The 17,208-nt window shown below is 45.9% G+C and overlaps 1 protein-coding gene across 12 annotated transcripts in view; it reads left to right on the top strand.

Moving 5' to 3' along the window:
- PTPRT (protein tyrosine phosphatase receptor type T) overlaps window positions 1–17,208 on the top strand; it is a 1,067,282-nt gene that overhangs the window by 647,784 nt on the left and 402,290 nt on the right. For all 12 annotated transcript variants that reach the window (XM_047746505.1, XM_047746499.1, XM_047746504.1 and 9 more), the window contains exon 8: window positions 3,942–4,238. In XM_047746505.1, the coding sequence (XP_047602461.1) occupies window positions 3,942–4,238 (297 nt within the window). The remainder of the gene's footprint in view (window positions 1–3,941; window positions 4,239–17,208) is intronic.

Raw genomic sequence — 17,208 nt, 5'->3', positions numbered from 1 at the left:
AAAAAGGCCATTTTATCTAAGAGGAATGCCCACTAGACAGAGGCAATTTTCTCTCTCCCTTTACAGCTCATTTTATACTCATTAACAGCCCTCTGAGATTAGTGCAATAATTTCCACTTTATAGACGAGAAAATGGAGGCTCCGAGATGAAGTACCCTTGCCCAAGGTCACACAGCTAGTGAGCGCCAGAGTCTGGCTTCAAGCTGTGCTCCGCCAGGCTCCACTGTTCCCTGTGGCCTGTCTGAAGACAGTGGCCTGGGCTTCAGAGGAAGCAAGGAATGTTCCTGGTACTCTGAACTTCCACCCCTGGGAGGCGTCTCTACTGCCTGGTGGGCATTCACCATCCCTTCCCCTCTTGGAAAAGGCGCCTCTGCCTGCTCCTTCCTTGAAGAAGAGCAGAAAGGTGTTTGAGGGCACAGATGCCCAGGTGAGCTGTGGGGAGAATTCTGGGGAAGCTGAGACCAGCAGTGGGAAGACAGGCCAGTGGTCAGCTGAGTACCAAGTGTGACTGAGTTCCGCATTGCCCTCTCTAGCAGGCCCCTGGTTCCCAAGGGTCAGGCCTTTCTACCTTCAGTTTTCCACCTCCTCCCAGCATCCTGCGCAGGTGGCTTCCGGTCCGCGCTGACTCGGTCTCCGTGCCCCGTGGTATCACGGCGCATCGCAAACACAGGGGCCCTGGCCCCTCGCAGACTTCAGATCTCACCATGCGCTCGCTGGGTGGCACAGCCCACAGAGTTCCGCTTTCCTCCCTGATGAGACTAGTGATGCTTTCCTCCCGGATGGTGGTGAGGTCCGCAAAACGGGGTGGGGCATCTGGCCCTTGGCTTGATATATACTCCCTGGGGCCATCCAGTGCGTGTCTCTGGGCTGCACGTGGGCTCCTGGGATGAGCAGACAGCACCCCTGCTCTCACACATGGGGCTTACATTCTAGCAGGCAGGGCCAACTTCTGAAAAGCTGCTGACTGTGAAACACGAATACGTAAAGATACAGTGAACGAGAGGAGAAAGAAATAGCCACTGAGCTCTGCCCAGGGACTCAGCAAGGACGTCTTCACAGAGGAGACAAAGTGAACAGGGAGTGAAAGCAGGAGACGGTATGGCCCAGCTCCAGCAGGGAGGAGGAAGGCGGCAGGGGGAGCACAGGAGAGAAGGTGGGAGACGCCAGCTCTGCTTCCCTCTTGGGCAGACGCAGCACCTGCCCTGACTCCCCAGACCCCTCTGGTCAGGCGTGGCTTCTGACTTCACACACTAGGCATGGAGCCAAGTGGATAGAAGTTCTTGGCCACTTGCTGGTCTTGCTACTCTACACAAATTCCTGGACCTGTCTGGATTTTAGTTTATTCATCTGCAAAGTGGGGCTGGCAGTTAGTCTCTCCCTCATAGGGTCACAAGATGGAGCAGGTGACAGAACCCAGCACTATGGTAGCCGGCCATCAACGGTGTTTTGTTTTTATTGGTTCATTTGTGCTTTAAGGACACGTTGGAGATCCCCCCCAAAAATATTTAACATGGGCTGTGGTACATCTTAAGATGTTTAACAAGATGGACAACTCTTGGATTTAAAAGGGTCTTACATGTTGCTGTTCTCACTCTCTAAGGAGATGAGACGAGACAGCCCGGGAGTGATGGTCTTACTGGGGTATGGCGTCCGTTTTGAAGGCCCGCCCAGAGGAGGAGTGTCATGAGGTCCTGATCAGGGCTGGGAGAGTTCTGGCCTCTGCATCTGCAGAAAGGCTCCATCTGGGTGAGGCTGGTGGGGATGGACAGACTTCCCAGGCAAGCAGCTTCTCGCTCATCCTGTGCTTGTACATGTGTCCTCATGCCTTCAAGATTTGTTGAACCAATTGGCCACACCACATCATAACCTCCCCCACCCCCGACTATGGGGACCACACTTTTCACCTTATTCTGTGTGGGCTCAGCACAATGCACCCGCAGCAACAGCTTGTTCAATGTCACATTTTCAATGTCACCCATTTGCTTTTGGAACGTTGGCTCTCTTTTACACAAAGGGCCTGTGAACATGAATAATAGGGCTGTAAAAGTGACCGTGAACTCCACTGTCAATCCAGAGCCAGGCCGCTCGCTGTCCCCAGCAGCATGGGAGCAGTTCTGAGCTAGTTTGCCAGGCTCCCTGACATTTCTGGGTATGCTTCTCAAAAGAAGACTGCTTGGAAGTGTGTTCCTCAGTAAGGCTCTGACACCGTTCACAGCACATTTTTCCCTATAGGGGCAGGTCAGGGAACTCAGTTTGCAACGAGTCCCACCCTCTTTCTTACTGCTACATTGGCAGAAGGGCAGCCTTACCCCTAAATGCTCTTAGGGGACAGAATGCGAATACCCCTAAATTCGGATACCCCCCAGTGCTCTTAGGGTGATAGGATCTGTTATTTTGCATAAGGATGCTTCACGGCACAGCCACTTCCAAGACGTTCAGAGTAGAGACGGCATACAGAGCTTTATAATTTAAATCGTTATTCTTATTGGTGCAAAAGAAAAACCACAATATACTGAGTGCTTATTAAGTTCCAGGTACAATTCTAACAGCTCTGCAAACTCTGCCTCCTTTAGCCATCCCCCCCACCCCACTACCCCTGGTGAGGTTAGTAATATTGTTATCCGCATTTTAGAAACGAAATAAAAGATGGACCCAAAGAAATGACAGAACTTGGTGAAGTCCTATAGGTAGTATGGAGGGAAAATACTGATTTAATCTTTAGCCTGCGCTTAACTACTTCCAGCTAAGATAGTCAACACAAGAACTTATGGGGATGCTGATCACAAAAGAAGTTATGCTTCTATTATAAGAAATGCCTAAGCTTTACAGAAGGACTTCACACGTGGGGATTTTTGTTTTAAGTGTTCAGTTTCTTATAATCTGTTTTGTACAAAAGCATCTATTCTATATGAAGTATAAACAGAAGATGGGTGCTAAAATAAGACAGCCAGTGTTAAATTTGGGGGTCTGGGACCACGTGGGAAAGGATGGCACAGCAGTAGAGTGTGAAGGCATGGCCATATCTGTTCCTAAAGTTGTGTGTGTTTATTTATTTATTTAGAGAAAGAGAGTGTATGAGCAGGGGGAGGGGCGGAGGGGAAGAGAGAATTTCAAGCAGACTGCTCTGTGAGCACAGGGTCTGACGCAGGGCTCTATCTCACAACCCTGACATCATGACCTGAGCCAAGATCATGACCTGAGCTGAAATCAGAGAGTCAGACACTTAACTGACTGAGCCCCCCAGGTGCCCTTGATTTTGCTTTTAGCGTCATGGCTCTGGAGGGGTCCGTTTGGAAAAAATTGGGAAGGAGAGGAAGAAGGTCAAGGGTTGTCGCTGGAAGCTAGGGAATGATGAGCCGTGTTGTCAGCGGAAGGAGGGGAAATTGCAAAAGGTAGTGAGCGGCACCTGTGACGGTGTGGACAGACCGAGCGCTGAGCTGGTGGCTGGATTTGCAGTCTGTGCACCTCAGTGCGGTTAATGAGAGTGAGGGGGCTGGTCTCCCAACGGGAGAGCCTGTGGCTGGATTAAACATGAGGCAGGTCAGAACTCCAGCAGCAGATATACTCATCTAAATGAGTATATCCCTGGAGTGTTGTGTGCACTGTTGGTGGTACTCAGGGTGGTTTTCGGGGGGTACCCTGATGAACCTTTAAGCATTCCACAATTTTGCATTTTTTAATGGTTAACATTTATGTATGCAAGTGATTCGGGTTTCCCCTTTATATAGTTACATTTTCTTTTAGAGGCATGCTGTTATGTAAGAAAAAATGTTTGATTTACAGAAAAATGTTAATTAAATTATATTCTCTGTGGCCATAGTTATGAAGGCTATGGCTGAGCTAAGTCCTGAGGACCAGTCCCCTCTGTTTTGGGAGGAAACACCCCACCCCACTTCCCGATGGTCCTCAAAGCCCCTGTGTCTTGCGTCTGTGTCTTGCAGACCCCGTGCACGGCCCGCAGAACGTGGAGATTGTGGACATCCGAGCGCGGCAGCTGACCCTGCAGTGGGAACCGTTCGGCTATGCAGTGACCCGCTGCCATAGCTACAACCTCACCGTGCAGTACCAGTACGTGTTCAACCAGCAGCAGTACGAGGCCGAAGAGGTCATTCAGACCTCTTCCCACTACACCCTGCGGGGCCTGCGCCCCTTCATGACCATCCGGCTTCGGCTGCTGCTGTCCAACCCCGAGGGCCGGATGGAGAGCGAGGAGCTGGTGGTGCAGACAGAGGAGGACGGTGAGTGGTGGGGGGATGGGGAGGGTGTGCTTCGTTGGGGATGGGCAGTGCTGAACCTGTCCCAGGGCCACACCCATCAGTGATACGGTTTTCTTTCTTCCTCCATCTTTAATTTCCTCCTCTGTAGCTGCCTCTCTGCCAGGGTCTTTAATGAAGGGCGTTGCACAATTCCAGGAGGCGCTGTGCCCGTAGACTCAGACACGCACTCAGATTTGCCCCGTCCACACCCCCATCCCTCTTCTCACTTGCTAACCCCTTCTGTGTTCAGTGTTTAGCCACACCAGGACCTCCCAGAGAGGCCTTGTGGATCATGTCATTTCAGTGCATTGAATCTGGGAGTCAGACCACTCCGGATTCTGCAGGAGTTAAAATTAAAAAATACATGTAAATTTCATAGCACAGGCATCAGATGCACCCAGAACCAAGTACTCGCCCAGATGTCTGACAGACAGCTCAAACTCGAAGTATCCAAAAATGAACCAGTCTCCCCTTCCATACCAATTTCTCATTCTGTGTTCCTCGTGTCAGTGAACTGCTTCCAGTAGACCAAAATAAAGACCTGAAATGAGCCTGGGGACCCTCCAGTTCATCTCCCCACCCTCACCCCACTCCCTGCCCCCACAAGGTTCTGATGAGTCAGTTTCATGCAGTTTACCTCCCAGCATGCTCCCTACCTTGAGACTCAGACACTTCAGAACCACGTGTAACTTCTAGAACATATCACTTCCCCACCCTCTGTCCTTGCCCATGCTATTTCTCCTACTGCCATGGCCTCTCCCTCCATGTCTGTGAGACAAGCTCTCTTCAAGTCTTAGCACACATGCTGCTTCCTCCAGGAAGCTTTCCCTGATTGCTCCAAGCTGACTTGGGCATTCCCTCCCAGGCTCCCACTGCATTTTGCATGGAACTCCACCACAGCAGTTATCTCATTTCTGGGAAGACAGAATTTGCTGGTTCTAGGATGTACCTAGAAAACGCTTCTCAATGGCTGTATTTCAGTTTTCCTTCCAGCCATACTCTCTCTGGCTTTGTGGGGATGTCTTTAGTTATGTCTTTGGAATCAGACTGTGAGGGATAGTAGATTTGGGTACAGGTGATGGATTAAGGAAGCTTTCCCCAGGGAGTCTAGGAAGGGAGGTGAGGGCAGGACAAGGAAAAGGAGGAGGATAAGGTGCAACTTCAGACCATGTCCAGTGAAGGGGGCGAGACCTGGTTAGCAGGAGAGCTCTGCAGAGAGCTCATGCATCACTCTTCCCCCCCCCCCCCGCCCCCGATCAGGGAAGGGAGCTGTCATCGTGGTCAGGACTGGGATGCAGAAGGAAACTTGGGAAGGAAATGCTCAGGAAGTGTTGGACATGAAAATGGAAGGTGGAGGGGCACAACAAAGGGATGGGACAGAATGGTCAGAACACTGTCCTTGTCAGCCACCTGAAGCACATCTCCACTTGACCCGGGCAGACCACAGAACTCAAGGCAGAGCCTCTCCCATGGCAATCCCACCTAACACTCTTGTTTCACATAATCAAGTTCAAGGACCCTGAGGGATGGCCCCACTGGGGTCCGGACCCACATCCTCACCTGCAGAGTCCCCTAAGGAGAAGGAGGAAAGTGTGCCCACCTCTGCTCATCCTGTCCCCCAATTGTCCTTTCCCCAAATCCTGTCTTAACAACTGGAGGTTTTACACAACCCACCTGCATGGCAGACCCTTCGTGACCAGCCTTTAAATTCATCATCACAGTGACTCTGCAGGACGTCATCCCTGCAGACTCGGCTTCTGTAGACAGTAACTGCAGTGGACACCCAGCCTCTGTCTCCTTGGTGCCCCACCTTCCTGCCTTTTAGCGGACCTCTGTCCTCTGGGGGCACAGTTCTCCCCCAGATCAGCCTTGTCAGGTGACCGGAGTGCCTTGCTTCCTGTGAACCCATTCTCATCCGACCTCCAGCAGAGGGCTGGGCATCTGATCTGGGCTTCCCTCTGCACCCCAGGAGCTGTGGCCCTGTGTTTGGCTCCAGGGAAGCTGCCGGCCCTTTCCCTGGAGGGCTGTGCCATTTCAGAGATGCACAGCGCCCCCTCCAGCAGGTACAAGGACTTGCAGCTACAGAGGCCAAGCTCTGGAGCAGCACACCTGGAACAAGCCTCTTAACCCCCTCCGTGCCTCGGTTTCCTCGCCTCGCAAATGCAGATCCAAAGAGCGGCCACCTGATAGGTTGTTATGCTCATTGAAAGGGACGGTATATAAAGAATTTGGAATGCGGTCCCCTGGCTGGCTCAGTGGATAGAGCACGTGACTGTTGATCTCGGGGGTTATAACTTCGAGCCCCACATTAGATGCAGAGATTACTTAACAATAAAATCATAAAAAAAAAGAAAAGAAATTGGAATGATGTCCAGCAGACTGTAGGTCTTCAATGAATGTGGCTGTCACATTTGAATTAAGCCACAGAAGAAAAAAATGTCTTGACAAAGGATCCTAGAGCACAAGCAAGGCAGAAACCAGCAGCCTGCCCTAGGACACTTCTCCAGAGCTCTAGATATGCGCTCCAACAGCTGGAGAAAATCTGACCTAGACTCTTAAGCCGTGGTGATGCGGTCAGCGTGTGATCTGAGAAGCAGAGCCAACGCAGGAAGGGTGGTTCCGTGGCAAGCCGTTATGAGACCACTTGGGAGGAGCTGCCACTGTTGAAACTCAGCCTGGAAACTCAGGGGTCCACATGAATGCTAGGGTTTAGCCCGGGAGCAGCCCCGGGTGCTTCCTCCAGGATGCTCTGCAGACGTCGGGCTGCTTTGGGAGGGTTACCTACATGTGCAACAGCAAATCCCAAGTCCCATCTTGAAGCCATGCCTCAACCTCTCCCTTTCCTGTCACCAGGCAGGGGAAAAAAATCACAAAGTCTTTATCAAAATAACTTGAGAGCAGCAATGCTTTGAAATTAAACTTTAATTAAACACCATTAATAAAACATCAATTCCTCCTCTGCAGAGACATGTGGACATTATCATATTAAAAACACCCACATCCAAAACAGCAGTCCTCTGTCTCACAGCGACAGGACCCGCGGTGTTGAGGGAAGATTGCCAAGGAGCGCGGGACCCTCTCTCTGGTGGGATCCACTTCCATGAAGGGAAGGGGCACCATTCCGGTTGACGGGGAACTCATTCACCTCAAGGGCAGGCTGAGGACGGATCACGGCTCCAGTGGATTAGCTGAAACCCCCCTCAGGGAGCCACAGAGCAGCCTCTCAGACTGAGCTGCCTGGATTCACGCTGCTTTTGTCTCTGCTCCAAAATTGTCTTCTGGGGGAATTTGTAGAATTGGCAATTTCAGTGACCCAGTGCCTTTGAGGGCTTACAAAGTAATCCATCCCTGGTGAGAGAAGCTCATGGCCACTGAGCTCCATTGCATTCGTTGGGAAGCAGCTAGGAAGCTAAATGGGTTCTTTATTTTTCTTTTTTCACATATGACTCAGACAAAACTGTGGCTTACTTATTCAGTGCTTCCTTCTCTGCCTTTCCCCAGACCGCAGTCACGATTATGAAATGAAATGTATGAGACCTTGAACCATAAATGCAATGCTGATAATGGTCTCACTTTGGCTACCACTTAGGTTTACTGTGCGCCTGCCCCATGCTAGGCATTAATGGGCCCGTTATACGCAACAACTCCTACCCAAGATTTTCTTGTGAGATGTTTCCAAGCTGTAGAAAGATTGGGAGGAGTGCAAAGAAGACCTGTGAACCGCTGGCCTAGATTCACCATTGGTGAACACCGTGCTCCATTTTCTTACTCATGTTTATGTATGGTATGTCTGAAATGGAGGTATCACATATAAAAATACATGTAATATTTTTAAGTCTTTGAAAGTAAATTGCAGAAACCCCAACATCTGATCGCTCAGCTCTCTGAGAGCGTACATTACCTGAAGGTAAGGATGTTCTCCTACACAGCCATGATACTATAGGACATCTAAGAAACTTAGCATTAATTAAAAATTAATCAAGTAGACAATCCACATTAACATTTCCAATCATGTTAAGCATGATTTTACATGACAAAACCAGAAAACGAGATATTTTTGGCAAAAACGCCACATAGGTTGGTGATGTGTATTTTTCACTGCATTGTATCTAGAGTTACATAATGTCAGAGAGGCCCTGACAGTTGCTTTCATTACTCAGATTTAAATCTCTCTGCTGTAAATACGGTCCTTTTCCCTTTGTAGATCAGCTACTCTGTGCAGTGGTTCTTTGAGGTCTGGTGAGTCCCTGATTCCCCCACAAACTTCTCACCCAATAGTTTTAGCCTCCTTGAAAATTAAGTGGTTACTACATTGGTGTTTATGAAAGGATGAATTTTGTTTTATTTATCTATCTGAGAGAGAGAGAGAGACAGAGATAGTGATAGAGAGCTTGAGTGGGGAGGAGAGAGAGAAGCAGACTCCCCGCTGAGCAGGGAGCCCGATGTGGGGGCTTGATCCCAGGACCCCAGGATCTTGACCTGAGCCAAAGGCAGACACTTCACCTACTGAGCCACCCAGGCACCTAAAAGGGTGAATTTGAAATCTGTCATTTCTTCTACATGTATTAATTAGCATTCTTCTTTATAGAAGGGTTTTCTTGTATTAAAGGTTGTATTAATCTCCTTGTATTAAAATCCAGTTCTATTTATAATTCTCTTCGATGCTTGCATTGTCTCCTCTGTGGCTAGTGGGTTGACTCCTAGGTTCTTTTGACATGTTCTCATTACTCTTGCTTTCTTCTGCCGTAACAAAGTATTCTAGATCACCCTTGTAATATCTCTGCCCCAAACCTGAAGTCAGCCACTTAGCTAAGGATTTCTGGTTGCTTTCAGTGGGGAGTGGTATTTTGGCATGAAGATATACATCTTAGCTTGATCGATGGGGTGTTACCGCCTCTAGACTCTTCCAGTAGGTAGGACGGAGGGATATGATTTATCTGTTTTAAATCACAATGTTGTACTCATTCAAATCACCTCTTACCCTCATTCCATGCATAGATCTCTTTCCTCCCACTGCGAGAACCCTGGTTCTCACCATCCGCACGTTTCTTCATTTGCTCCATCCCACAATGCGTTATAAAATAGTTTCAGAATTACAATACCAAACCCCCGCCCCCCAAACAGGAAAGCTAAAGGGTTAGGTTAAAGATTTTCTTTTCAGGGGCGCCTGGGTGGCTCAGTGGGTTAAGCCGCTGCCTTCGGCTCAGGTCATGATCTCAGGGTCCTGGGATCGAGTCCCGCATCGGGCTCTCTGCTCAGCAGGGAGCCTGCTTCCCTCTCTCTCTCTCTCTCTCTCTGCCTACCTCTCCATCTACTTGTGATCTCTTTCTGTCAAATAAATAAATAAAATCTTTAAAAAAAAAAAGAAAAAAAAAGATTTTCTTTTCAGTTTTTCTCTCCATAAGCAGCCACAATACCATGTTCAAAGGGTTGGTCTTTTATCTGTATGATTTTATTATCAACGTGATGCCTAGTTAGGTTCGTTTGTTTCATTTTAAAGGTTTGCCCTTCCCCCACCCTTTTGATTTAATTTTATTGCTTTTAAATTCAAAGCAGTTGCATGGTTCAGAAGTCAAACTACATTTTAAAAAAGTACCCTCAGAGGGAGCACCGCCATCTTGGTCTCTCACACTTCCCATCCACGCCTGGAAGGTCACTGTTTTTATTCATTTCAGATACTAGTTTTCTGATAGTTCATTTTGCAGAAAAAAATAAAAATTATTTCTCCTTCTCTTATTTTTATACAACAGATAGCACAGTAGATATGCGCCACATCACGTCTTTGTTCATTTTAATATACTCTGGAAATTCACTCCCATCTCAGTGTGTACAGATTTGTATCATTCTTTCTGCTGGCTGCGCGGGACTCATTATGTGGCTTTATCACGGTTTATTCAGATAGGGTGCTGTGGACACTGAGGTTGTTCCCGTGACTTGCGATGACAACTAATACTGGAGCAGATAGCCTCGTGCTTCTGTGGTTTGATGTTTGTACAGTTGCATTTTCACAGCAAATTCCTACAAGTGGGATTGCTGAGGTCCAAAGAGAAACAAACATACAGGTTTGTTAGATGTCGACAGACACTCATTTTAGATTTTCCTTTTTTTTTTAAAGACTTTATTTATTTATTTGAGAGAGAGAAAGAGAGTGAGAACATGAGAAGAGGAGAGAGAGAAACCGGCTTCCCGGTGAGCAAGGAGCCTGGTGTGGGGCTCAATCCCAGGACCCTGGGATAATGACTGAAGCCAAAGACAGATGCTTAACGACTGAGCCACCCAGGCACCCTCATTTTATTTTTTTTAATCATGTTATGTTATTCACCATACAGTGCATCATTAGTTTTGATGTAGTGCTCCATGATTCATTGTTTGTTTATAACACCCAGTGCTCCGTGCAGTACGTGCCCTCCTTAATGACCATCACCAGGCTAACCCCAGTCCCCTCCCCTCTGAAACCCTCAGTTTGTTTTCTGAAGTCTGTAGTCTCTCTTGGTTCAGTTCCCACTCCAATTTCTCCCCCTTCACTTTTCTCCTCCCGTAATGTCCTCCATGCTATTCCTTATGTCCCACAAGTAAGTGAAACTATATGATAATTGACTCTCTCTGCTGGACTTACTTCACTCAGCCTAATCTCCTCCAGTCCCATCCATGTTGATGTAAAAGTTGGGTATTCATCCTTTCTGATGGCTGAGTAATATTCCATTGCAGGTGCCCTCATTTTACATTTCCACTAGCAATGTAGCTTTCTTCATCTTAACACCAAATATGAGAAAGCAAACAGTATTGTTTTTCCTACTTTATAATAAGGAATTTTAGGCTCTCATAAAATTTACAGTAAGTATATAAAATGTAATTGATTATAACTAATAATATGTGCACAATATAATAATATAATTGATATGTAATATGATTAGTGATGCATAATACATATGTTACTTAATTGAATATGGTAAATGGGCTTGCATCGTAGGGAAGACTGACGTGTCTTCAGGAGTGAGTGTCTGTATTTTGTGTGCATTTCTGGAAGTCTCAGTATCTGGTTCCTCACTGATAGGAAAATAGAAGGAGGCTGCATGTTGCTAGGGACAGGTGCATGTATAATAACAAACAGCACACAAAATCTAACAGAGAAGTGAGAAGAGAAATATAAAAGGCAGTAAGTAACAAGGCAACAGTCCAGAGTCATTTGGTAGAAGGGTAAAAAGCTATACCTAACTTAACAGGTCTTAAAAGCATCGTTTAACTAGAACTCAGTACATTTTTGAGGTTCACAAAGATGACCTTGAGATATTATAAAAGGTAAGGAGAAATGCAGTCGTGGTTTTTGAATGCCCATGTTGACCTCGGCATGGTGCTGGTATCCTTCATTCCTGCAGGGAGTTGCCAAATCCTGCCGTGCTGGTGCATTTATATGGTTTTAGGACAGAGAACTCTGAGGCTTGGAGAGTTCAAGGAACCTGTCCCAGGCTTCCAAGAAGCAAGAGGCAGAGCCAGTAAATAGATCCCAAAATCTTACCCATGATTTCTTTCCCCTGACCATCTATTAGATAATCTTATAACCTACCAAACCTCCCCAACACTGTCCGTGCTTTACTTTTTCTATGTCATTCATCATCATCTGAAATAGTGTGTGCTAATGTGTGTACTTATGTACATACACACACACATTTATTGCCTGCCAAGCACATAGTAGGTGTTCATTAACTGTTCGGTGAGTGAATGACTGATATCAAAGTCCATGCCTCTTCCCCCTATCTCAGGGCCCTGTTTATAGTCACTGTTTAAGAAGGGGAGGATATGTGTAATGTAAGCAGTCTATACTCAGAACCAGCTCATTCTGGCTTGCTGGAGCTGCTCATTAGCCTGTCTTCCTACCTCTCAGTTATGTGATACCATATTCATTGCTCAAAATTGTCACGTTGGCGACTTTACACTGTGGATACTGGCAAACATGATGGTGTTTTGTTTTTCCTGAGAAGTTGGTTGTGAAACATTTGCAAATACACCCCTGCAAAGTTCCATTAAAAAGATACATTTGAGGGGTGCCTGGGTGGCTTAGTCAGTTGAGCGCCCGACTCCTGATTTTGGCCCAGGTCATGATCTCAGAGTTGTGAGATCAGGCCCCTGCTTCAGATCCTCTGTTCCCTCCCCTGACACCCCTGTCGCACGCCTTGCATGCACTCTCCAGGAGGAAAAAACAAACAAAAAAAAGATGTATTTAACATCTTAAAATGTAAAAATTCATCCGGAAAAAGGAAAAAAAACAAAACAAAACAAACTTCAGCAAGACTGGGAAATCTGTCTTGTCTCCATCTGACACATGTACAGATTCTGGTGACCTTTAAACCGTTTTCAAATTATTCTGATTTTTCTTAAGTTAGTTCTGAGTCTGTTGATAATGAGCCAACTAGCCAACAAATATGGCCCCTGGAATGGAGAGGCCAAAAATTAAAAACAAAACAAAACAAAACAAAACAAAACAAAACAAAAAAAAACCCGACATAGATAAAAGAACCAGGATGGGCACTTTTGCTGACACGGTGGGGCTCTGCGCTTTCACATGAGCGGACTCGATTCCCACATCTGCCTGCAGGGTTCACTACCACCAACCCCACTTCCCAGATATGAAAACGGGAAGAAGAAAGGAAGACAGGAGCGGAGAAACCTTCCCTTGATTACACTCTGTCCCCCTTTATGTTGAAATGAAAATTTCCCTTAAATTACCACCTGACTTTTAGGCACAAGAAAACATCTGGTTTAATTACAGTGAATTTACATGAACCTACTGACAAGAAGCACAGTTAAAATTAGCAATTTTAGTACGCCTTTTTTTTTTAAGGGAATGAAATTATAAAGTAATTAACCTTTGTTGTAGAACTCTGTCAGAAGGATGGAAAGTCCTGTGCTGTTAGATACAAGAAGAAATGAAATTGTGGGAAGGAAATATGTGGACTCATTAAAGAATTATAAAAAAAAAAACAAAAGACGACTAAAGTAACATAGAATTAGAAGATAAGACGAAAGCGGAATCTTTCTCCAAGAAGTCTTTTCACAATGAGAGAGAGAAGTGGGATCAAAAGACCCAGATGAATCAAAAGAAAGTAAGAGGGCTTCGTTGGAAGGATATCTTGACTTGTGAAATAGTAGTGTGGGGTGGCCAAAAGAGCCTTGGTGCGAGGCTGAGATGACCTGGCTTTGCCACTCAGAGGTGGTGACACTGTTTTTTAGCCATTCTGAACCCACATTGATCAGAATATGGAAAAAAGGGACAATTCAGAAAATACTTCGGAGTCAGAAGAATGCAGGCTCCATTCCGGCTCCATTCACTACATTGTTAGGCAGTCTTTGTTACTCACAGACTCGGCACTGCAGTGTCCCCGTCTGCGAAATGGGGTTATAATGCCACCAACCCCTTTAGAGTGTCCTACCTGGAAGTCTGTATGGAAAGCCCTCAACTTCCCCTCTACCGAGAGCCCGCACTCAGCAGTGTGGGGCCAGTATCAGACATGGAATGCAGATTTTTTTTTTTATAGTTTTTTCTGTTTCCTCTTTTTTTTTTTAATTTATTTATTTGACAGAGAGAAATCACAAGTAGGCAGAGAGGCAGGCAGAGAGAGAGAGGAGGAAGCAGGCTTCCTGCCGAGCAGAAAGCCCGATGTGGGGCTCGAACCCAGGGCCTGGGATCATGACCTGAGCCGAAGGCAGCGGCTTAACCCACTGAGCCACCCAGGCGCCCCTGGAATGCAGATTTTAACCAAGGGAGTGTAACTTGAAAGAAACCAAAGCAAGGATCTTTGCAAAATTTCTGTTAGGCATGGGCAAGGGGCCATTTTGGAAGAACCTATATACTTCTGTAAACTCCATCTCAATTATCTCACTCTGACTGTGGGAATGAATATATAAAATGGGGTTCCAATAAAATTTTATTGATAAAACAAGCAGCTGGTTAAATTTGGCTGTAGCCATGATTTGCTGACCCTTGATCCACACTGATTCCTCCTAATTATTTCCTCTAATATCTTGGCTTTACAATCCAATGATATACTAATGGTTTCCCCAATTGGTATCTCGGGGCTGGACCTCTCCCATGCCCTCCAGATTCGTTTATCCAACGGCCTGTTCAGCCTATCCAGCTGGATTGCTAATCAGTCTCTGGAATTAAACACGTCCAGAGCTGACCTCCTGATCATCCCTCAACGACCACCGAACTCATTCTTCCACAGTCTTCTCCATCTCCATTAATGCCAAATGCCTTTTATTAGTGGTTTGAGTCAGAAATCTTGATTGCTCACTTTTATCACACCTAAAGCCCTTGAGTACCTTTCAACGTGGATTCTCTGTGGTTGGCACCCTTCTGCTTTGGGTGAAGCAGTAACCCTGCCCACTTCCCACATTCCATCCATCAGCACATTCTCTTGGCTTATCCTGCATTCGATAGTATGACCTCGACCATTGCTTACAGACTTTACTCCTCACTCTTTGATCCAAGCCACTGTGATATCCAACCTGGATTATTACAGTACTCTCTTAAATGATGATTCAGCTTCAGCTCTGGCCCCTACACTCTTTTCTCAGCACAGAAGCCAGGATGATCTTGTTAAACTATGAGGCAAATCATATCATCACCCCTCTGCTCAGAACCTTCCAGCGGTTTCTCATGTCACTGATAGGAAGAGCCCTAGTCCTTACAGTGCCTCTCGGGGTCCCATGTGGCCACAACTACTTCTGGCTTCCTGTCTGGCCTCGTCTCCTTCTGCCTCTGCCTTACTACGCAGATCTAGTCATGGTTCTCCTCAGATAATGCCAACTGTGTCCCTCCCTCAGCACCTTTGTGGGGGCCATTTCTGCTGGCAAGAATGATTCTCCCTCAAATAAACAGGGCTGATCCTTACACCTGTTTCAAGTCAATGTCACTTTTCAGGGAGATCTTCCTTGACCTTTCTGTGAACAACTGGAAGCTTCAGGCACCACACTCTGTCCCTCTTCTCTGATTCATGTCTCTCCTTAGCATTTATCACTGGATGTACTGTGTATTTCATTATACATTTTAGTATCTGTCTTCTCTAACTAGAATGCACATGAAGGAGGCCATTTTTTTTCTGTTTTGTTTACTGCATATTTCCAAGCATCCAGAACAGTGCCAGGTAGAGAATAAGCATGCAGTAAATAACTTATTGAATGAATGAATCTCGAGTCTTCAGAGACAAAATAGATTTTAAAATTATTTACCATAGAAATCAGAAGATGCTTGAAGAAAGCTATTTAATAGACTCAGTGAGATCTGGGAAGGATATGGCTTCTATGATGATCAGTCTAACACCATTCAGAAAGGATAGGGGCAAGAACACCAAGGAAAAGAGGAATAATCCTGATTCTGCAGAAAAGCATATTAGTGCTCTCCAGGTTACACTAGAGCAGTTCTTAGGGAATGCGATGGGACCAGGGGAGGAGCAAACACAGAGTAATACCACCTTTGTGCCAGGCTCTTTGCTCAGCCCTTCACACATGCTGATATATTGAATCACCACAAGATGTATCAAGTAGGGACTATTTTTATCCCCCACTTTGAAGGAAACTGAGGCACAAAGAAGTTAAGCAACTTGCTCCAGGTTATACAACGAGATGGCAAGAACAGGACAGTCTGGCTCAGCCTGTGATCTTAGTTGTCACACAGTGCTGCCTTTTGGGGCCACAGGGCAAAAGTGCGAGTTTCCATTCAAGGTGGCAATCTGATTCTTAAACTACCTTCCCAAAGAAATGAGAGAAGAACACCACTAAACCTGCCCTGGGAACTGGAAGAGGATGCCATCCCCAGGCCGGAAGGAAGGGATGCAATGCCGTGTTGAGGAAGGGGGACCTCCATGGGGCAAAGATGTCTTTGTAGTAACTTCACTGGAAGAGACCCCTTCCTCACCCCAGGGGCCCAAGAGGAAAGGCTTCCAAGCCTAACTGCATTGAGACCCTCAAACTTTTACTGACCAGGGATGAAGGCAAGGGTGAGCTCATGGAGCTCGGAATGGATGGAGTGAGGGTTTGGAGAGCAGGAGATGCCATCTTTATGTATCAGTCCACAGTGTAGAGAAGGAAAGCTCTCTCTCTCCAAGCCTGCATATGGTAAAAGAAAAGGATTTAATGAAAGGCTAGCTTTGGGAAGAGATGCTCCAGTTACAAGTAGGGGCAGTGTTCCAGATGACTTAAGACTGCCTTAAAGATATCAAAACTGTTGTCTCTCTGACAAGAAGCTTCCTGCCACCTGGTTATTTTCCTTCTCAAACCTTCCCCACCCCACCCTCAAGCACATAGACCTTTTATGTGGCCAAGTAATAGATGGGTATATCTAAATTCTTCTCTTTCCCTCTGGGTTAGAAATATTTGAAACAGGGACTCCGATAATCACTAGCAACACACATCTTGACCCACCAAAGTAAACCATCTCATTCTACCTTTTGTAAGGCTGCATAAGGAAAGATTATTGGACAGATGAAAATAAGCTTTCATTTTTATTAAAGGGGACTAATCTGATAATGCAAAGCAAATGTCCCCTGAGCATTATAGCAAGAAGCAAGATTTAAAAACAGAATAAAACACTAATCCACATTCTCACCAGAATATATAAATAAATGCTGGGGTAGAATGTGTACATGAAGTGGAAATCAATAATGTAAAGAGGCTAGTTCTCCCAGACTGATCTTTGTAAGAGTTTAGCACTATTTACTATATTAGGATTTTTATTTAATAATAAACCCTATAGAGCTTAGGGATGTATGTATTTAGGAATTTAGCTTAGAAATGTATTTAGGAAATAAAAATTATAATGAAAAGCAAGATTCATTATTATTATGAAGTTAAGATTATCTTTTGAGGGCATAAAATTGATTATTCATAAGTTAATAAGATGAATATTTGTTTTATATGCTTATGTGATGTTTATTTCACAAAAGGATAAAATGAA

This window comes from Lutra lutra, chromosome 9 (assembly GCF_902655055.1).
Source record: "Lutra lutra chromosome 9, mLutLut1.2, whole genome shotgun sequence".
NCBI lineage: Eukaryota > Metazoa > Chordata > Mammalia > Carnivora > Mustelidae > Lutra > Lutra lutra.
This window is presented reverse-complemented; position numbering and strand designations above follow the sequence as displayed.